Below are 20,499 nucleotides of genomic sequence, written 5' to 3' on the forward strand. Positions count from 1 at the left end.
TGGAGAATAAAACATACTTCCTGAACAAAAGAAAATCTCTGTAGCCTAATAACATTTTATGCCAGCACTTACATTTGTCAGAAGTGGATGCTATTTATCCCTATGATTATTTAAAAATCATTTTTATTGTCCTTTGTGCTGTGTCCTCTTCTGGGAATTTTAATTCAGAGTTTGACACCTACTTATTAACTTCCATGAAGTATGGAGTACAAAGGCTTATACTATATAAAGAATTCTAACCAGCCATGTTTATATTGCCTGCAGCTGTATACAAATTAGCTCAGTTTGGATTCATCTCTCTTAGAGATGGAAAAAATTTGAGTTGTGTAACCTTTATCACCCCAGCAAAGTAAATGCAAACTGAGCATGGCTGACCTGGACGTATCAGGAGACAGCAGTGAGTAAAGGAGCAAAGAGGAGGAATTTATGGCATTAGCATCATGAATTAGGAATCTCTGCAAGTTGAAGACATTCATTTCTCTTCCGTCCTCCTCTGGAAGTATGAAGATGAAATAGGAATGCTAATGCTTCAAACTTCAAGCCCATCCACTCCTTAATCAGTAAATAATTACTTGCTGTCTTGACTTCTTCAGTGCTTATGCATGCCTATACTCTAGAGTCAAAAGTATGCAAATAGTGGAAAACAGACTATCTGTGGAAAAATGTCAAAATATTTGGGTAAATTATACACTATTACAATAATTGCATTTCTATAGTTTGTCTTAGAAAACGCACTGCTTTTGTACCAAACATTAGGGATAAGAACTTTATTGTATGCAAACTGTAATTTCACTGCCATTCCCTTGTTCACATTTCCTGCAGTAGATCTGCTCACTGGTAGTGATATCTGACTTTAAGGGTGGAATAAGTCAAGGACTTCATTTGCTTTGCTGAGAGAGTGCTCCAGTTGTTCTGGTAGCTTTTCATGAGCGCATGTAAAACAAGATGACACACAGCTTTGCTTTGTTCATTGTGATATGAAGTGGGAATGTTTGATCTTGTGCTCGTTTTTCTTCCCAAAGCCATTCTTATCTCATTGCAGGAAGTCCCACTGACAATAAAACAAGTATCTATAGGCAGGAAAAATTATTTCCTTACATCTAATTCTGCAGATTCTCATATTGATTTTTCCATGCACAAGCTGGTGCTGCTCATCTGGAATGTGGGATTCCAGTTTAATGATCATTTTGTTTTCTAAAGAGATTTCTAGTCTGCCATCAATACTTTCCTTAGATTATTGCCACTTCATATTTTGTAAGTAAATGTATATGGGAGGAAAATTGTCAGTGGAATGTTTCATATCCCTGTGGCATCTGTTCACATATTCAGTGAGCAGACACAAAGGTTTTGTTAATTTTCCTGACAAAAGCAAACAGTTTAATTGCACATAGTGCAGACTACTCTTAGGAAAGCTGCTGCTGAGTCCTTGTAGGCTATATCTGGCTGGGACCAAAGGCCAGACCTACGGCACTCACAGTTGGTTCAGTATGCACTGCACACTATCTCCATTTCATTCTGCAGCCCAGAAGACCAACTGTATCCCAGGCTGCTTCTAAAGAAGGGTGGCTAGCAGGGAGAGGGAGGTGATTGTCCCCCTCTGCTTTACCCTCATGAGGCCCCATCTGGAACACTACATCCAGGTCTCCAGCACAAGAAGGATGCAGAGCTGTTGGAGAGGGTCCAGATGAGGGCCATGAGAATGATCAGAGGGCTGGAGCACCTCTCCTATGAAGAATGGTCGAGATAGCTTGGCTTGTTGAGAAGAAAAGGCTCTGGAAAAAAACTCATAGCAGCCTTGCAGTACTTAAAAGGAACTTATAAGGGAGACTGACTTTTTACATGGGAAGGCATGACAAAGGGGAATGGCTTTAAACTAAAATAAATTTAGGTTAGATATTAGGAGGACATTCTTTACTCAGAGGACGGTGGGGTGCTGGCACAGGCTGCCCTGAGAAGCTGTGGTGCCCCATCCCTGGAGGCACTCAAGGCCAGGTTGGGCAGCCTAAGCTGGTGAGGGCAGCCCTTCCCATGGCACTGGATGAAGCTGGGTGGGCTTTGATGTCCCTTCCAACCCAAACCATTCTGATTCTTTGATGGGCTGTGCCTAAGAAACCAGCTTAAAGTCTGCTGACTTGGCTTGGAAAAGCAAAGCTCGTGCAGACAGGTTGCTTTTGAAATAACCATAGCAGGATTTTGTAGGGCTTTCTTCTTTTTAGTTGATGCTGTGATATTTCAGTGGAATTACATTCTGCCCACCAAAACTATTTCCAGCACTTTAGATTACAAAATGAGCTCATTGTTATCTTTCCTAAAAATAGACAACATTTCCCATATAGAATAGTAGTCACATTCCATATTTAAAGTTATACATGCCAGGGTACATCTACATGTACTATACATTAGCATATGTTTGCACTTGTTTCTGTTTGTGTGCTTGTAAACTGCTATACAGATATTCATGGTAATGTGCATGAATGCAAAATGCAGATTATTGCAGACTATTTAGGCCAAGACATCCCTGGTTAATCCTTTTCATCCATCAAGTGGCAGGACATATTCCTCTCAGAAATCACATCTTTGGTGTTGGTAGTCTTGATCATGCCCTGCACTGCAGTCAGACATTGGTAACAGTGTCTGGTAACAGTTACTTTGGGTATGTTAACAGTGCAGTCATCACTGCAGTTTGTGCTGGTACCGTTGGGGAAGTCTGACTCACAAGTGGGAATGGATGAAGAGTTCCTGCCTCTGCTGTAGGGATCTGGTGAGTAGTTCTGCAGCAGCAGCAATTCCACAACTGTAAATTGCCAAAATCAGTGCTAGTTTATTTTAATGTGCCAGACTGTAAACCAGAGCAATTCAGCACCTGCTATTCAAGAAGGGACCTCCAAGAGAGTAGAGATTAGTAGAGAGAGATAAGAATGGAAATGTAAGCTTGGCTCCTGTCTCATTCTTGCAGGTTTTCCTGTTTTACCTCAGAGGTACAGACATTCTGGGGGGCTAATCTACAAATAATGCACTTTTGCTCAGAGGTTTGGTTTTGTAATTATTTCCTATGAAAGAGGAATTCTATTATTTACTTGTGCCTTCAGTTTCAATGCCGTGCCAACATGCCAACAACCAGATGACTTGAGCAGTGAGTGGTGACTTATTCTCCTGTGCTTCAGCCTGTACCCTGCATCAGTGATTTGTGCAGATGGGCTGTTGTTGCAAGCATTCAGCCCAAGGTTTTTGGCTGAATTCTCTTCTGTGGATGTTTAAAATCCTGTTAGGTTTATAGCATGAAAGTACATAAACTTTAAATTCGGTAGGAACTGCTCTTTAATGTGGACTTTTCCTGCAGCCCTACCACAGAGTCAACAGAGGTGGACCAGCTCCAGACTGCCAAAGCTGTGTTATCCCATACTTAGAAACAGCTAAGCTCCTTGCATGCAATGCTTGCTACATTTTCTGGTTTATTGCTGTGTTTCTGTGGTAGAAATAGGATTACAAACAGGAGCTGGTTTGTCAAAACCATTTCACTCTCTTCTACCCTGTTTCTGCAAGTGATGCATTCTTGGTTTTGCTGGGGCTACTGCACCCTCCACTACTACACTATTTTGCTGAGCTGCTGGAGATTCAGAGTTATCTCTGCAGATAAAATGGGCAAGAATTACTGGTGGAAGTAATGCCTCCTGTTTATGTCCATGGAAACTACAAAGAGCGCAATAACACTATTTGACAGAGCAAATTATCAGCTAAAAAACACTATTTTTCAGCAGCACTATTTTTTTCACTGTTAGCTATTAGCTATTAGTGAAGAACAAAAACCTATACGTTGCACTCATAAAAATCTGCACCAGTGGAGGTGACCCACTGTTTCGGAGCTGCAATGATAGTCTTGTTACTAGAAAAGTGTTGTCCTTGCAGTTCAACTTTCATTGTGCTCATATCCAATGTTTGGTCTCCGTAAATGTTCAGCAAGTAGCAATGAATGTCAGTGGGTGACATTGTTTCCATGTGGAGGAATTCAATGACACAACTTTGCTTCATCCTCACTTCACTTCTTCACTTTGCTTCATCCTCACTTCCAAGTGAGATGCCATTGTGTCAAACTGCCCTTTGCTGCCACCTGTTGCATGGCAACAACATGTAATGGGATATTTGTGGGAAGGTTCAAGCCCTATTGCTATACCACCATCATCTGCTTCTGATGTCACTGGCTAACATAATAAAAGAGAAGGCATTACTTTCAGAGCAGCCCTCACAGCTAATTCCTGGGGAAATGAGCCTCTTGCCATTTCTTCATTAAACAAACAAATGAAGAAAAGATACATGGGCTTGATCTGCTTAATGCGCATCTCTGAAAACCAGAGCGCAGACTAAACATAGTAATCCGATGATTATGAATTACTCAGTCCCATAAACAAAGCATGACAATTGATGACAATGTGGTATCATATATCATAAATGCACAGCATCCTCTCTCATCCAAAACAAACAGTTTGCAGTATTTCAAACCCACAGCAAATGTATTTAATGCAGATTGCTGTGAAACAATGTGTGTTTCTCTGTTCCTAATGCTGTATACAAAAAACAGCCAAGAGCTTTCTCTGTTTTATGCATTATATTCATTTATGCTGCCAATTCTACTTATTGTTCTGCTACTCTCATTTGAAAAAAATTGAGATTTTATGTATTTGAAACAGCTCTTGACGCATGTACATCTTAACTTTGTAGTAGTTGGTTTATAAAGTGAATTATGAGACCTTACCATAATTCTTGAGTTTCAGATAGGTTCCTTTTCTTGTTAGTTAGAGTACTGATGCCAACCCTGCTATTCCATCGGTCGCTTGTTATGCGAGGCAAATCAGCTGCCATTGTTGCTGATACAGAAAATCTCCCTGGGTAACCCACGATAGGTTTATTACATAGGAAGCTTTGATCCTCAGGACTCAACTAAGATATTTAAAGTTCTTATAAAGGTGTGCTGGAGTCTGCAATACAAATTCAGATGTCTGCTGTCAAATGACTCCTATTCAGCAAACCTGTATGAGACACGTTTGAAAGTGAAACAGAAAGATGACACCATTCATATGTTGGCTTTTTGAGAGGTCTTTGTGGTCCCCTGCCTTCTGGTAGCTGACAACTCGTTCCCGGCCCTATCAAAGTTGCATAACAGAATTTGTAAAAGGCTGCGCAGAAGGGTTTAATGTGTTGAGAACAAATAACTTCTTTGTTGATATCCATCGCAAGATCAAAGAGATTCAAGGTAATAGGCCCAGGACTGCATTACCTTCAGTTGCGCTGAGGAACAAAGGAATAAAATAAAACAGTGAAAGGCAGTAGAGAACAATAAAAAGGAAAATACTAACAAGTTTAAAAGATTCAACATCCTGAAACCTGAATAAAAGCACTGAAATAAATTCATCAAGATCGTGTAACAAAAGCAAAGCTTGTGGCTTCTTGGCTCAAAAGCTATCCTACCGTACTCACAATTTTTGCACATGTAGTTATAATCTGGGGTGCAACAAGAACTTATAGTCTTTCAGAGGGACAGTGATCTGCCTCTGTGCCATAAAAAAATGCAGATTTGTTGTACTTGACCGAAATGGAAATGTCAGTGAGCAGGAACAGTATTGCAGATTTTCTCTCCATTCAGCTTCCATTTAAAATGAAATGGGGGTACAGTGAACTGCTCTTCCTCTAGAGAAAATACAGCTTGTGAAGTATCTCCTAAAAAAGTAAAAAAAATAAAAATGAAATAAAAAATAAAAATCCAAGAGCCAGCTCCTTTTCGAATGCAGACAGTGAAAGGTTTGGAAATGCAAACCAGTCAAACCTAAGGGCAACCCCTCTAGCTCAGTGAAGCACTGATCATTGTCTACAACCCAGTACAAACTAACCTCTACCATTTCTGCTGTTTCCTTCATTTTCTGACGCTGTGTTATGGATTGCATATCAACAAATGCTGGTGCATACAGGATTTAAAACCATTTTTGACAGTAATACCATGCAGAAAGCAGTTGTCTGTAGGCATATCCAGGGCACTCAAGTTCATACCCAGTCCTACTTGGTGGCACTGCCCTGCTATAAAGGGGTTTATTACTAGTTTTATTATTATTATTAAATAGGAAAGTGTGAATGTGACAGTGATATGTGGTTACTACCCCTGAGTAACATAGCCAGTAGTCTTGGTTTATACAGTTTTGTGTTTCTGGGATTTATAAATGGTTCTCCATTAGCTTTTAGCTGAGAGCTCTGTGCAAATAGCTGGAACCTGGCAAGTGTCTACCAGAAGGGTAAGCAAACTCTTTCAGAGACACAAAATCTGGAAAAGAGGAGCCGGATTTTTCTTCCTTTCTGTCTGCATTTTGCTGTTACTTGGAATCGCAGTAAGCAAATGGAAAACCTGAAAGCATTGTGATTTTCAGTTGCAGTATCTTCTTTGAAAGGAATGCTAACCTGAGAATACATGAAAATAAGAGAAAAGTAAGAGCCCTAAGACATTACAGAACTGACATTTTATTTGAAATTTCACGTGTTCTATTAGCTCTGCAAAACCTTTGGAGAGTACAATTTTCAGTAGCTGTGCAGAGAGTGTGTTTCCATCAGTCTGTCAGGGACCGTAGCATGGCTTGATTTTAATTTTGACTTTCAGGAAAGCTGAGAGCACAATAAAGCTCTGCTGAGATTTTCCCTGCAGCTTGGAGAATTGTGCTATTTGTCAACGTCCATGCAGAGAATCACCTGAGCTGACCAGAAGTGTCAAGGGACTGATTTAGAGATGCAGATGCATATGATTGCTCATCTTCATTGATAAATCTTTGGGTATCCAGTAGCAAATTGCATCTCTCTTGAGCAAATAGTTGTCCAGGCCATAATCGCCACGACTATGACATGTTTTAGCCACGAGACCAAGCTGTGGTTCTCAAACCACAGAGAGTGTATCACTCCCTGTTCCTTACAAATAATAGACTTTCCTTTTCTAAAAAAAGAAATCCTGATCCTGATCTGTGTTTTCCATGAAGCAATGATATTCTGAGCAGATCAAGGAAAGAAATACAATGTGTTTCAGGCCAACATTAATTAACTTCAATTCACAGCCCAGAAAAGAAAGGAAATATACACGAGTTTTGCCCTGACAAGGTAGAAAAAGTAGTTTATCTCTGGATTTGCAAAGAGGTTGTTTAACTGGGCTGGCTTCATGGCCAGATGCCCAGTGCTCTACCCATATTTCAGACCTGCTCTGCCAAGGGTTCTTGATGGCTGCTGCCCTCACCGATGTATTTGTCACGAAAGTATGAGCTTTTTGTTTAGCTGGGGAGGAGACATTGCCAAAGCAAAATTGCCTCCTAATTATCTCCTTCTCAGATGTTGGTGACTTTCTTGAACCAGCAGAAAGCTTTGATGGAAAGCCAAATGTTGCCAAATGTTTCCAGGCTGTTAAAACTGTTCCAGTTTTTTAACTGTTAAGAGCAGATCACAGTCTCACTCTCTAAAATTGAGAAGACAGTTTTCAGCCATGGGCATGAATGGGAGGTTATTTTGCCCTAGGAAACAAACTTTTTGAGAATTTGAGAATTTTTTCAAAAAATTGAGAAAAATTACGGTGTCACCTTCTGCACACACAAGCTTCTGCTCAGTGTTCTGGGCTCTGGGCTGCCACTTGAACATCCCATGATCCTACCTTAGCCCTCAGTGAAAGACAGACCCTTCCTGATCCTTGACTAAGGGAGTGGGTAAAGCACCGACCTTATTTCCTATCAAGATGTTCACCCAGATTTTTAATAGCATTTCATTGTAAACCTTTATTATTTGACTTAGATGTTCTTCATGTGATGATTTTATAAGCATTGTGTTCCTCATGTCAGATTCTGATTATCATGCCCCCACCACCCAAAGGGTAGGTTTTTCTCCACAGCCAATTCTACTTAGATGTTAGGTTTTAAGGAATGCCTATTAGATATTACTCTTTCCATCAAACCCTCATGTGGGGCTTTCTTCTATCAGGGGCTTATTGCACAAGGGATTTCTATAGACCTCTGTACTGTAAACCCATATATCTACAAGAGGATTAACCCTTTCTGCATGATAGTTTGTAATCACATCACCTTTAGCTCAGTGGGAATGAATACCAATTATCATTTATAAACAGTTCTTCTCATTATGCACCTATTTATGGCATCTTTTATAGCTTGCTAATTACAAGCACACAAACAGAAATGCTTGGAGTTAAATAATGTAAACAGGGATGTAATTGATTTTCATGTTGAATAGTTTTTATTGATTTATTGTTAATTAACATTTTTAAAGAATCTCTTGGCAAAATAATCCATTTAATTTATTGAATATTATACTAGCTTATGGTATATTCATATTAAAATGTCACAAAAAGATTAACAGTTCCACAATGCATGTTTTTCCAACTGTTGCTGCTTTACAGACGTTATGAATTCTCCCCAAACAAACACAAACAATATAATAAATGCAATCAATTGGTCTCAGTCCAGGTCCCAGCAGACAAGCAGTCACATCACTAAAAATAAGAACATTCCAGTTGACATTAATTGGCCATCCGTGTAGCAGGGAGGAGAGCATCTAATGGGGACCCAAGTTGATCTCTATCATACACAGCACAGGCTCCTTGGATGGCTATGGAGATACAGTGTGAGCTAATAGGAGAAGCCCCTATGTTTACCAAAGTGCTTTACCTGCTTCAGAACCCAAATACTCTGGTGCTCATTATAGAAACTTTCCAACAAACACTGTCTGTATCAAACAACCAGTCAATTCATGCAATCAAAGCATGCATGCAGTGCTGTAGAAAATGTAATAAACTGAAGGCATTTCCAGAGTTTCCCACTGACTCTTATTTTGGTTTTAAGATGGGAAAGGGTGCTATGGAATCTAAGCAGGGGTTGTCAATAGCATTTTAGTAAATGCCAGTTGGCTTGAAGTCACTTACCTGGTACCACTCAGGACTGAGCATGTAGCAAGAAATAAAACTGCAATCTTCATTACTATCATCTCATTATATTCTTCAGATGGTAACAAGCCAGTGTAATCACATCAACCCCTATTGTTTCATTAGTGAAAGAAAACATTAATATACTTTGACGTGGTATTGATTTGACACAATCTGTCTTTCCCAATAACAGTAAAACCTTTATATTTTATTAATAGAACATTGCAGTTCTTCCCCATTATAGCTTTCTTTTACTGTTGCTGGGTCACAGTGTAATTCTGATGTGTTCAGGCTTTTTCATTTTTGTGAATATAGCGTAAAAGCCTGTAAAATTGTTCCACTCATCTGCCAGTAGGACCCATTTGAGGATCCCAACCATCTTTTAGTAGATGAAGTGTTAACCAGTGCAACTCTTATAACTGTTTGATGGCCCGTAGGGGTGGGGAAGATGAAGAAATTTCAGAAGGGTTCTTGTCTTTTCAGTCTCTTGATTTTTTTGAGAAGTGGGCTTTGACTCAGACCATCTCATCAGTGCGAAGAACCCTGCCCTATACCCTCCACATGGCTAGACCTGCCACTTCCAAACTGGCCTGTAGGTGCCTCAATTAAAGAGGAGCTCCCAGCAGCATTACAGGTCACAGCCCTTCAGCACCACCTTGCTTTCTGAGCTAGGGGTTTCCGTACTTATTTCAGTCCAGGCACCATGCAGGCAGGAGAATTTCCAAGCTCTGTGACAGGCCCTGTGTGCACTGTTGGAGTTATGCTCTAAACTCATCTCCCTCCTTCTTTAAAATATGAAATTGCAGTGCAGTGAGTGCCTTTATTTCCACATCCAACCTCTTATAAATGCCAGACTGGATCCTTTCTCGCCCCCTGGCTCCTCAGGTTTGCACATAACTCCAGCATGTCCAGGGCTGATGATAGACTGGACTGTCTCTCCATTAGTCCCTCTGCAGTCTACCTTCTCAGAGGTCTCCAAAAGCTGCTGTCCTGCGCTAGTTGTAGGTGAGCTGAGTTCAGAGCAAGCATCACTCATTGTGAGCAAAACACACTCTTTTCCAATTAGCTTCTCCTTTCTAGTGTGCATGGCAAGTCTACTCAATAATTTGGCATTTCTATCTAAGGATATTTTTGATTCATCTTCTTTGATTAGGTGCAGTATCTACCAGTTCCCGGCACAGGGCTGGGGCATGATGACATTGCACTTACAAAACCCACAGTTACTATACCCAGACACTTCCATTAAACCAAAGCGAGGCGACTTTCATCACTTGCATTTTCCTTCTTTTTTTTCTTGAAATAAAACCTCTTTTAACCTTTTTTCTCTTCCCTTTTGAAGCAGACCATGTTGCAAGATCCCATGGTAGGAAAAATAATCCCCATAATAAATGTGAAGACTGTTTCAAAAAGAAAATGAGCATATTAAGGGCAACAGTTTATTAACAGTCTCTGTAAATTAGATAGCTTTAATAACTTTAATTAGTGCAGCATTTTCTGACACAGAGCTTGAGGAGAATTCAGACATTCATCCCCAGTTCCCTTCTGCAGGTCTCAGTGTCTAAGGCAACAGCAGCAGCAATTCCTTGTAGTAAAAGTGAAAGAGCTCCTATCACAGCAGTGTGAGCACAGGAGAAAACTGCTCGATCAACAGATCATGGCCACTGACATTCCAAATCACTGGTGAGGAATGGTAGAATTACAAAGTAAAGCTTTCAAAAATCAGGAACAACAGAACTCTAGCTACCTCATTAGTCTCTTCCAATCTCTTTCCTTGCCATTACCGCACCCAGCTCAGTTCTGCCCTTGTTCCCCTTGGGGTATGACAAGGAGTCCAGGCCATTGAGCAGGGTAAGTGGGCAGTATTCCCAGTGCTAGTAGGATGAGGGGGCACTGCCATGTGCCCTGGTTTCCTGACATCCAGCTCACTTAGAGGGAGGTACTGCTGGTAGGTCACAAGTCGCCCACGAAGATGGAAATGCACATCTTGCTAGTCAGACAGAGAAATTACATTTTAAATTCAGGAGAGTAACACTTCTCTGCTACCCAACAGGCAGAGGCCAGACATATGAGCAAGAATAAAGGTAAGAAGCACACCTGTCAGTCTTGCCTTGCCCCACAAAACGCTCAAACCAAAATAAGGATTGGGAAAAGCACATCTGCATGATGTAAGGAATGAGGAAAACACATCTGGATGCAGCACTACGGAGGAATGACTGCTAGTGGAACTTATGATTGCAGACTCTCGTTTCATAATGGAAATGAATGTCTTTCTTTTTTAAGCGCACAGCTGTTTCCTTCTATTGACATCTGCTGGATACTCCTGCACTTATCTTTCCCATACCTGTGCTTCTGCTGGGTGGTGGCTGGGCAGTTCTGGAGCAGTGGTGGTGCAAGGGGGCTAGACATACGGTAGCTGATGGTGGCATCTCAGTGTTCACATAGCAAGCCTAGCTACTGCAGAGGCCAGCAGGGCTGCTGAGTGTGCACCTCAGCCTTCCAGAGGTCTTAATCACCCCTAATGTGCTTTGGAGGTTAAATTCTGGTACCTTCTGGAGACTCTGTAAGAGTGATTAGCACAAACAGTAAGAACACCAAAGGCTCACAGTGTAAAAATCTCTTAGCTTGAAATGAAAACAATTTCTGGTAAACTATATTTCTTTCTTCATGCAAAGCTTTGAAATGAGGGAATCAGAAATAGGCAATTCCTTTCAGAGGAGTCTTTCTGTATATCTCCATGTGAAAGCCATTGGTAATGGAAGAAAAAGTAAAGTAATGCTCTAAAATAAAATTTGTAGAAATGTAGACATTTTTGAAATGACATTCCAGTTCCCAAGGATTCTGTGTAGCCTTTAGTCAGCCTTCTTTCTTACAGTTCTCTGTGCTTTGCATTGTAATTAGCTCCATGTGTCATCAGCAGCGCGATGCTCCTGGCTGTTTCTGCAGCAGCTGCTGCTCCTCAGCAGCTCCATGTCACCCCCCACCAGGTGCCATGCCAGACACACCCGTGTGCCAATTCCTGGTGCTGGCTGTGATGTGAAGGCAGTGAGTACAGCAGAGTCATGAAGGCTCTAGTCTGCTTTGACATATTCTTAAGCAGGTGCAGCATCATGAAGCCAGAACTGACACAACATTGTATGGATATGAGATAGGGAGATCCACTCCTGCAAATAGCACAGGGCTATTTGATGCAAACTCAATCAAGTTTCAAGAAACAATGACTTTTTATTTATTTATTTGCTTACTTACTTACTTACTTATTTACTTATTTTGTAGTTAAAATATGGATATGAAGTTAAATTCAAATTGCCAGGGTACCTCTGTAGTGGGAATAGATTTGCAGTGGAGAAGAGAAAAAAGGGAAGCGTTAAGAGTGAAAGTGGGGAATCTTCCAAATGAAGGCCTACAGATGGCTTCCAGACCTGCCTCAGGTCTTGCATCAACACTCTGCAGTGTGTGCAGCATGAAGACCAACTGTATCCTGAGATGCATCAGAAGAGAGGTGGCCAGCAGGGAGAAGGAGGGGATTTGCACCCTCTACTCTGTCCTCATGAGGCCCCATCTGGAGTACTGCATCTAGATCTGAGGCCCCCAGCACAAGAAGGATGTGGAGATGATAGAGAGCTGGAACACCTCTTCTATTAAGAAAGATTGAGGGTGTTGGGCTTGTCTGGAGAAGATAAAGTTGCAGGGAAACCTCACTGGCATCTTCCAGTACTTGAAAGGAGTTTAGAAGAAGGAGGGAAACTAATTTTTTGCAGTGCCTAATAGCAAGAATAACTTTAAACAAAAAGTGAGGAGATCTAGATTAGATGTTAGAAATTCTTCACTCAAAGTGCAGTGAGACTCTGGCATAGGCTGCCCAGAGAAACTGTGGTGCCCCATCCCTGAAGACACTCAAGGCCAGGTTGGATGAAGCCCTAGGCAGCCTGAGCTGGTGGGGGCAGCCCTGTCCATGGCAGGGGTTGGGTCTGAATTATCTTTAAGGTCCCTTCCAACCTAAGCCATTCTGTGATTTTTTGATTTTATGATTCTGTGATATCATGAAGAAAAATATATGGCCCCAAGCCAGGTGAAATTGAATTTGCTTGCTGTGTGCAGAACATTAACTCCTAACCTCTCTACACTTACTCTAGGATCTTTGATATCAACAGTAACACAAGATGCGTACAAGCAAGTCAGAATTCAAAGCAAAAATAAACACTTAAAAATTTATCTTTGGCATTAAAAAGATGAAGAACAAAGAGAATAGTTTAGAAATTGAATTATTTTCCAAATATTACTCTTATTTTTTGCATAGCACATCTTTGGTCTTGTGTTTCTTTCTTTATTTTTGCCTTTTGGAAGGCATTGTGATCATACAAAGAGAGAGGTGTTGAAATATTTTTACTTTCTGCCCAGAGATATGTACTGAGGAGAATAGCTATGGCTTTAGTTCTATGGTAATGGAAAGAATAATTTTTTGCTGACGAGTATTTGCAGGCTTATTTCATTACACTTCTAGGAGGGATATTTCGTTTTGAAATAGAAGCTTGTTTTTGAACCTCCTTCTAAATAGCCTACTGTCAAATTTACCCTCAGTCATTTTGCCTTTACAAAAAAGTAACGAGCTCTGTTTTACCATCAATGCATCGTATAGACACAGCATAAGGTGCTAAGTCATCTCATGCCTCCTTGAGTAAGATGACAGCGGAGAGCAATGAACTTGAGGTCAAGCAGATTATTTGCTTTGTAAACAACATGTACAGGATGGTTGTTTTACACTTCCCACTCTTGTTAGTGGGATCACAGAATAGATGATAGAATGCTTTGGGCTGAAGGAGACCTCAAAGCCCAACCAGTCCCAACCCCTGCCATGGACAGGGCTGCCCCCACCAGCTCAGGCTGCCCAGGGCCCCATCCAACCTGGCCTTGAGCGCCTGCAGGGATGGGGCACCACAGCTTCTCTGGGCAGCCTGTGCCAGCACCTTACCAGCCTCTGAGTGAAAAATCTCTTCATTATATCTTATCTAAATCTCCTCAGTTTTCATTTAAAACAATTAACTCTTGTTCTATCACTACAATCCCTTCCTTCTGCCATATCAACTGTACCACTCAGTTTGGCATAATCCACAATCTTGTTGAAGGTGTAATTGCTCCCACTGTTACGTAATTAACAAAGATATTAAGCAGAACTGATCCCAGAATGGACCACTGAGAGATACCACTCACCAACAATTTCCAGAAGATCACAGACCAGGCTTTGGGAAAGGAAAATTATAAAATATAGGGAACAGAGAAGAGCTGAGTAAAAACTGCTAATACAAATTTTAAAATTCTAAATTATCCAGAGACTGTTGTGCTGCTTCTGTATGCATGTTTCTGTTGGTCTTTTTAGCTTCATTGGTACCGGGAGCTATTTTCTTGCATCACAGCAGCAGGGAAGTTGGGGAACATTGTGCATCTTATAGGGACAGGGGTGCAGTGAGAAGAGGACTGCTCGTGGGGGACTGCAGTTGCTCTTTAACATTAGTATACAAATAGTTCTCCAACGGCTGACTTCGTGGTATGCTTAGTTCCTTTCTCTTTGATATCAGTGGTTCATCGTTCCCTGAGGCTGTAAAGCTGAAAGGATGTGTTTCACCAAGAGTTAGCACAGTTCATTTGTCTAAAAATCAGGGGCCATATTGAGCAAAGATCTAGCAGGAGTGCTGAATTGTGACTTTTTATGAATTGACATGAAATAAGAGCCACAAAAAATTATGCAACATAGATTGTTCCTTTGCATCTGCAAGACTGTGGTACTGCTGACCTTGGTTATAACTGTTTATGCTGTGGGAGGCCATGAATTCAAACCTCCTCTGTGACACTATTCAGGCTGGAAAGCGGCATTCAGGGTGTCCAGGGCCTTGTCTTGCACAAACAGGCTGATGGCATTGTTTGTGTCTGTTGGGCATATGGACAACAAATGCAGGTGCTTCAGAGAAGTCCATTTTCCAGGTGGTAAGAACTCAGCATATTGGAAAATCAAGTTCCTTTGTTTTTGTTTTGTTTTTTTTCTTATGTTCCTTCATCATCTCAGAGGCCCTTTGTTGGATTCTCTCCAGTATGCCCCTGTCTTCCATGTACTGGAGGGGGCCCAGAACTGGACACAGTGCTTCAGCTGCAGCCTTACCAGTGTTGACTAGAGGGGAAGGATCACCTCCCTCTACAACTCTCCTCCTGAGATACCATCAGCCATCTCTCTGGCAATGACTTGTTGATGGCTGGTGCTCATCTTGGTATCTGCCAGAAAATTTTGTGTGGTGAGATAAATCCCTAGAAAGTTTACACAGAAAATTTTGTATGGTGAGATAAATCCCTAGAAAATTTACTACATGCAGCAGCCACCTGTATCTTCTGGAGACCTGATAGAGAAGGGTAGCCCCTCAGCATCAGTAGCTCCATCCCATCCCAGCATTGTGGTGTACCCCCTTTTCCTAGTTGTGCTGGGCAGTGCCGTGGGAGCATGGGCAATGGGACCATAATCAATCTCATTTTTGCTGGCACTAGTTTGGGTTCTAGTGAGCAACCAGACTAAGCATGTAGGAGAGACATGAGCTGGATGGTATCAGTACAGGTAGCTGTTCTGCCATATCCTTGATTTCCCCTTTCTGTAATCATAGTCACAGAATCATCAAGTTGGAAAAGACCTCTCAGATCATCTAAACCAACCATCAACACATCTCCACTATGTCCACCAACCACATCTCTCAGTGTTGCATCCACACAGCTCTTGAACACCTCCAGGGACAGTGACTCCACCACCTCTCTGCCTGTGCCACTGCCTCACCTCTCTTTCTAAGAAGAGATATTTCCTAGTGACTGTGCCATTCATGAGAGCTGAATTCATATGCATCCTCAAACTCAAAACATGCAGGATTGGTTTATGGGTCATCATTTTAAGTCATCATCTTCTCACAACTACTTTGCTGCCCGTTTGGTGCTCAGGGTGGCTGCCCCTGCAGCTTTCCCCTCAGCATCACAGCTACCCTATGTACTGTTAGACTTCACATAGGCAGTGTCACTGCAGAAACTTTTCTGCACAGAGGATACAGACAGATGTTATTTATTTTATATAAATAAATGCACATATTGGATCTATGTACAGACAATAACCATTTTGCTTATGCTTATTTATAAGCAGTCTATCTGAAACTGCATGGAACACACCCAAAAGTGGCATAAACAAAATCATATGCATTTATACAAATATGTGCCAATCACATGTAAACACTGCAAATATTGCGTCTTCCTGTGGTGGTGACAGGGAATAATTTGAGAATTTTCAGCAGTTCAGCATTCAGAGGCTGGAAAGACTTGGCCTCATTTCGAAACTGTAACAGAATTTTGAATATATTTCATGTGACAACCGTGTCCTCAACCTGCTATTTGTTATTTCTTTTTAAAACACAAACAAACTGTACTTTCATTTTGTTTACAGGACAGTGGAACAGGAGATAACAGCTGCATTGAAGAAATATTGCGGGTAGGAATTTTTAAAAATTAAAACCCTTTCTTCTAGGACCATTTTGTTCACTTAAAAAGGCAAGAGAACAACAAAAATATTGCAATTACTGCTGTTAAATATATTACATTTTGATTGTCATCTTTCTAAGGAACAAATAGGCAAAATTATTTACCAAATAAAAGAATTGTCGGTTGGACTGGATGATCTTGTAGGTCTTTTCTAACCTTGATGATTCTATGATTTTATGATTCTGTGATTGAAAATGTGTGTAAGCAACCTTCCAGCGCCTCTGGCTTTCACTGCTACTTTGTGCCAGTACAGCTGACCTTCATGCATGCAGAAGCAGATAATGGGATAAATTATAAACTGAAATGTACAACGATGTTTCAGGTTTACAAACCATGCAAAGTGCATGTTTCCATTAATCATGACTGTCAAAAATCTTAATTTTGAAGGGAGGTCTAGGAAGGTCATTTTCCACCTGGATTTAATTAGAATCCATTATGTAATGTCATTATCTCCATTATGTCCATTATATAATGACAATGTGCAAAATCTGCAGTTATTTTCATATTTCATTATTATTTCTTTTATCTTAGTAATTTCTAGTCTATTTTCATGGACCAAATTAATACACATCTGGACAGATCTCGGCTTGAATCAACTTTGATATTGATTATTTTTTGAAGCAGACAAACTAATAAACAGTGAACCATTTCCATGTATTTTAATTCCTGTTCTTTTCAATTCTCTTTCTACACTGATAGAATAATTTGACAATTCAGACATAATAGCAAAACATCAATCCAGGTGGATGGAATGGCAATACCTCTCTATTACTGTGTGTGCATCCACCTCTTGGACATCCACTACCCGAATATTTCAGATTGTTTATAAACTACAGAGCTATAAATATTTGGTTCAGAGATTAGCAGTGCATTAAGACTGTTGTTTCTAAAGGCATTTCTCCATTCTCCATGAATATGTTAAATGCAGCTTTTAATTCTTGAACTGGACAGAGAGTTTATTGAAGGGTGATTATGATGGATTGCTTATGACTTCACTGGCAGAGCTTTTACTTAGCAAATGTTTACAAAGTAGGCTGTTGTAGGACTTAATTGCATATCCAACAAGTCTTAGACTCAATCCCTATTCTTTTGTTACAAGTTAGCAGTGGATAGTGTAATTCAAGAGAGCTTTTTCACGATGCACTGAGATTGTGACGTGAGTCTCATTCACCCATTTTTTATGTATAGACTTTTTAAAATAACAGCCAAAAAAAGTCATTTTTTTACCTTAAATACAAATTGTTCAAGTGGTTCAAAAGTGGAGAAAATGTGGTTTCTTCCATTTGTAGGAACATGGATATATAAGACTCTAGTCTCATACGTTCCCATATAGTGCAGAATGCACCACATGGCCCTCAGTTGTAAGGTACATCTTCAAACTGGTGAACACAGTTTCTTTCTCTCTTCTTTGTCTCAGGCACAGTAAATCCTCCTCAATAAATATTTTTGTGAAGCTTCATGATGAAACGTGCCACACACCCTTGGATGGATAGGACCCTTTTGCTCATCAGGATTTATTAAAAAATTATTTCACTTTGCTTAAAAGTTGAATGAATCAATTCAATAGAAGCACCTTTCCCAAAACCTCTTGTTCACTTCATATAGGTCATAGTGCTGGCTACAATCCTGTCTCTCCCTGGAGAATGCAGCCTAAGAACAAAAGTACCTACCAGGGTACCTGGCTGAGGAGCTGCACGATACATCTCCTCCTGCCAAGGACTGCAAAGTTGATCTGCAGAACACTATGTCCCATGTCCTGCTAGTTCCCCCAGCTTCTTGTACCTTTACCAACTTCTTTCTGATTTAGCATTCTTCAGATTCGTGTTCAGAAGTCTTTAAAGGATGCCAAGAGACACGTGAGGCTTTCAAAGCTGAGACACTGTCTCCTTACAGGGCAGGAGGTAGGGGTCAGTTTAAGTAGTACTTAGAGCTTGAAAACCACTCTTAACATCAGTATCTCACTGTCTGCTGAGGATTAACATCGTGAAAGTAGAGAGTACACCATTTCCACCCTTAATATTATGTCCTCACACTCTGTCTTCATGGATAACCTCTCCAATCTGCCCATCCTCTATGTTTGTAACCTGAGTATCGCTTTGAAATTCCCTCACATCCTGCAGACTAATACTCCACAGCATTTCTAACTGAAGTTCTTTGTTCACAAAGGACTAATTCTGGTCTGAATTCTCATTAAACTTGATTACTGTAACATCCTTTTCTTGGTGCAGTCTTGTCCACATCCATTAATTCTGCTGTGTGGATCATAATCCTTGCTTGATATCTTGCCCATATTACATTTTTCTTTGCATCTCACCACTTCCATCTCCTTCTCTATCATGTCAAGCAGAGTTACTTGTCTTCAATTCTAAGGCCTCGAGTCTACCCAAGTGCTGACACATTAGCTACCACTTAGCTATCACAGTGATGCCAGCTTGGAGCACTCAGTAATGTGTTAAATTTTACATTAATTAATTTCTTCCATGTTTCCTGTCAGATCTGGGAAGAGCATTAAACACTTTCCCAATTCCCTTCATACCTACCTTCAGATCCTCTCTTAAGAGCCTCCTTTTTCACAAGGACTGTGGAAAAAACAGTGGTGGTGTCAGGTGTATACCTGTTTTTCATGCTTAAACATTTCTGTCCCACATAGAATCATAGAATAACCTGAATCGGAAGGGGCCTGTAAGAATCGTTGAGTCCAAGTCCTGGGTCCACACAGGACCAGCCAAAAATCAGACCACATTTCTGAGAGCATTGTTCACAGGTCCCCTGTACAACCCAGTCAGGTCAGATACACCCACCTGCTCTCTTTTGTCTTTTTGTAAAAATCCAAGAAAGCTGCAATCCTTCCATTCCCCTCAGAAAAGATAGCTCTTCAAACATCACAAATAAGCATGTTTATAACAGGAAGGGACACTCTCCCTTTCATAATTAACATAACATCAGCGAAAGGAAGAAGTTGTTTACAAATTTAATACCATCATAACTGTCTCTTCCACAAGATGAAGCAGAAAGCAGCCTCTCTTCCTAGACAGTGTCCCCCCTGCCCAGGCCATGCTGTGGCTCTTGCATAGAACAGACACTTCATGGTAAGCCATATGTCCTCATTTGCCTGTCAAGATGAAGGGTGATAGAAAGTGTGCCCAACACCTACTCTGACTTCTTCCCCGTGTTCAGTTCCCCCTACTGTGTGGGAGGAGGTGAGGGCTGGTTTGTGCATCCTATCACCTGCAAGTTTCAAAACCTGACCAGAGCTAACATCTGGGCCTGAGCTTCCAAATCATTTTAGGCATAGCTTGAAAATCTCTAAATCTTATTTTGCACCAACCATGTCAAGAAGGTTGTATATGTTTTGTGCAGTCTATGTGTAACACAGGGTGCCACAGCTTAAGTCAAGCCTTTTTTGATGTGTTTTACTGAGTGTATCAAAGCTCTGTAGACTTTGTAAACTGACAGATCATTCTACGCAGAACTGCAGCTTCCAAGCAAAGCCCCCAAGAACTGAAGCGCAGAACTGCTTCGAGTCCTGAAGGAGGTTGATTAACAACACAGTAACCCTGTTGAGATTGGAGCTGCTGTAAGGACTCCTGCTGAGTTTATAATCTCTGCAGGAATCCTGTACCTAATCTAATGCCATGCACTAATTCATAGCAGCTTCTTCAAAGTGTAGTGACTTCTCTGTACAGCTGCAGGCACACATGTCAAGGATAGAGAAACTTATAAGGAGAGTCTTCAGTATAAATAGCTTAAATTGTTATGTCTTGAGAAGAGGAGACTCGGGGGAGACCTTACGTCTCTCTATAATGACCTGAAAGTAGGTTGTGTCAAGGTGGTGCTGGCCTCTTCTTCCATGTAACAGTGATAGAATAAGAGGGAATGGCCTGAAGTTGCCCCAGGGGAGGTTCAGTTAGGTATTAGGAAAAATTTCTTTTCTGAAAGAGCAGTGAGGCATTGGCACAGGCTGTCCAGGGAGGTGGTGGAGTCACCATCCATGGAGGCAT

The 20,499-nt window shown here is 40.9% G+C and overlaps 1 protein-coding gene across 1 annotated transcript in view; it reads left to right on the forward strand.

The window, feature by feature from the left end:
- AFF3 (ALF transcription elongation factor 3) overlaps nucleotides 1-20,499 on the forward strand; it is a 317,423-nt gene that overhangs the window by 130,497 nt on the left and 166,427 nt on the right. Inside the window, 1 exon segment of the mRNA XM_065741179.1 lies at nucleotides 16,404-16,448. Within this exon segment, the coding sequence (XP_065597251.1) occupies nucleotides 16,404-16,448 (45 nt within the window).

Source organism: Cyrtonyx montezumae, unplaced genomic scaffold (genome assembly GCF_038088225.1).
Source record: "Cyrtonyx montezumae isolate F1298 unplaced genomic scaffold, pur_monq_1.0 scaffold_3, whole genome shotgun sequence".
NCBI classification, from domain to species: domain Eukaryota; kingdom Metazoa; phylum Chordata; class Aves; order Galliformes; family Odontophoridae; genus Cyrtonyx; species Cyrtonyx montezumae.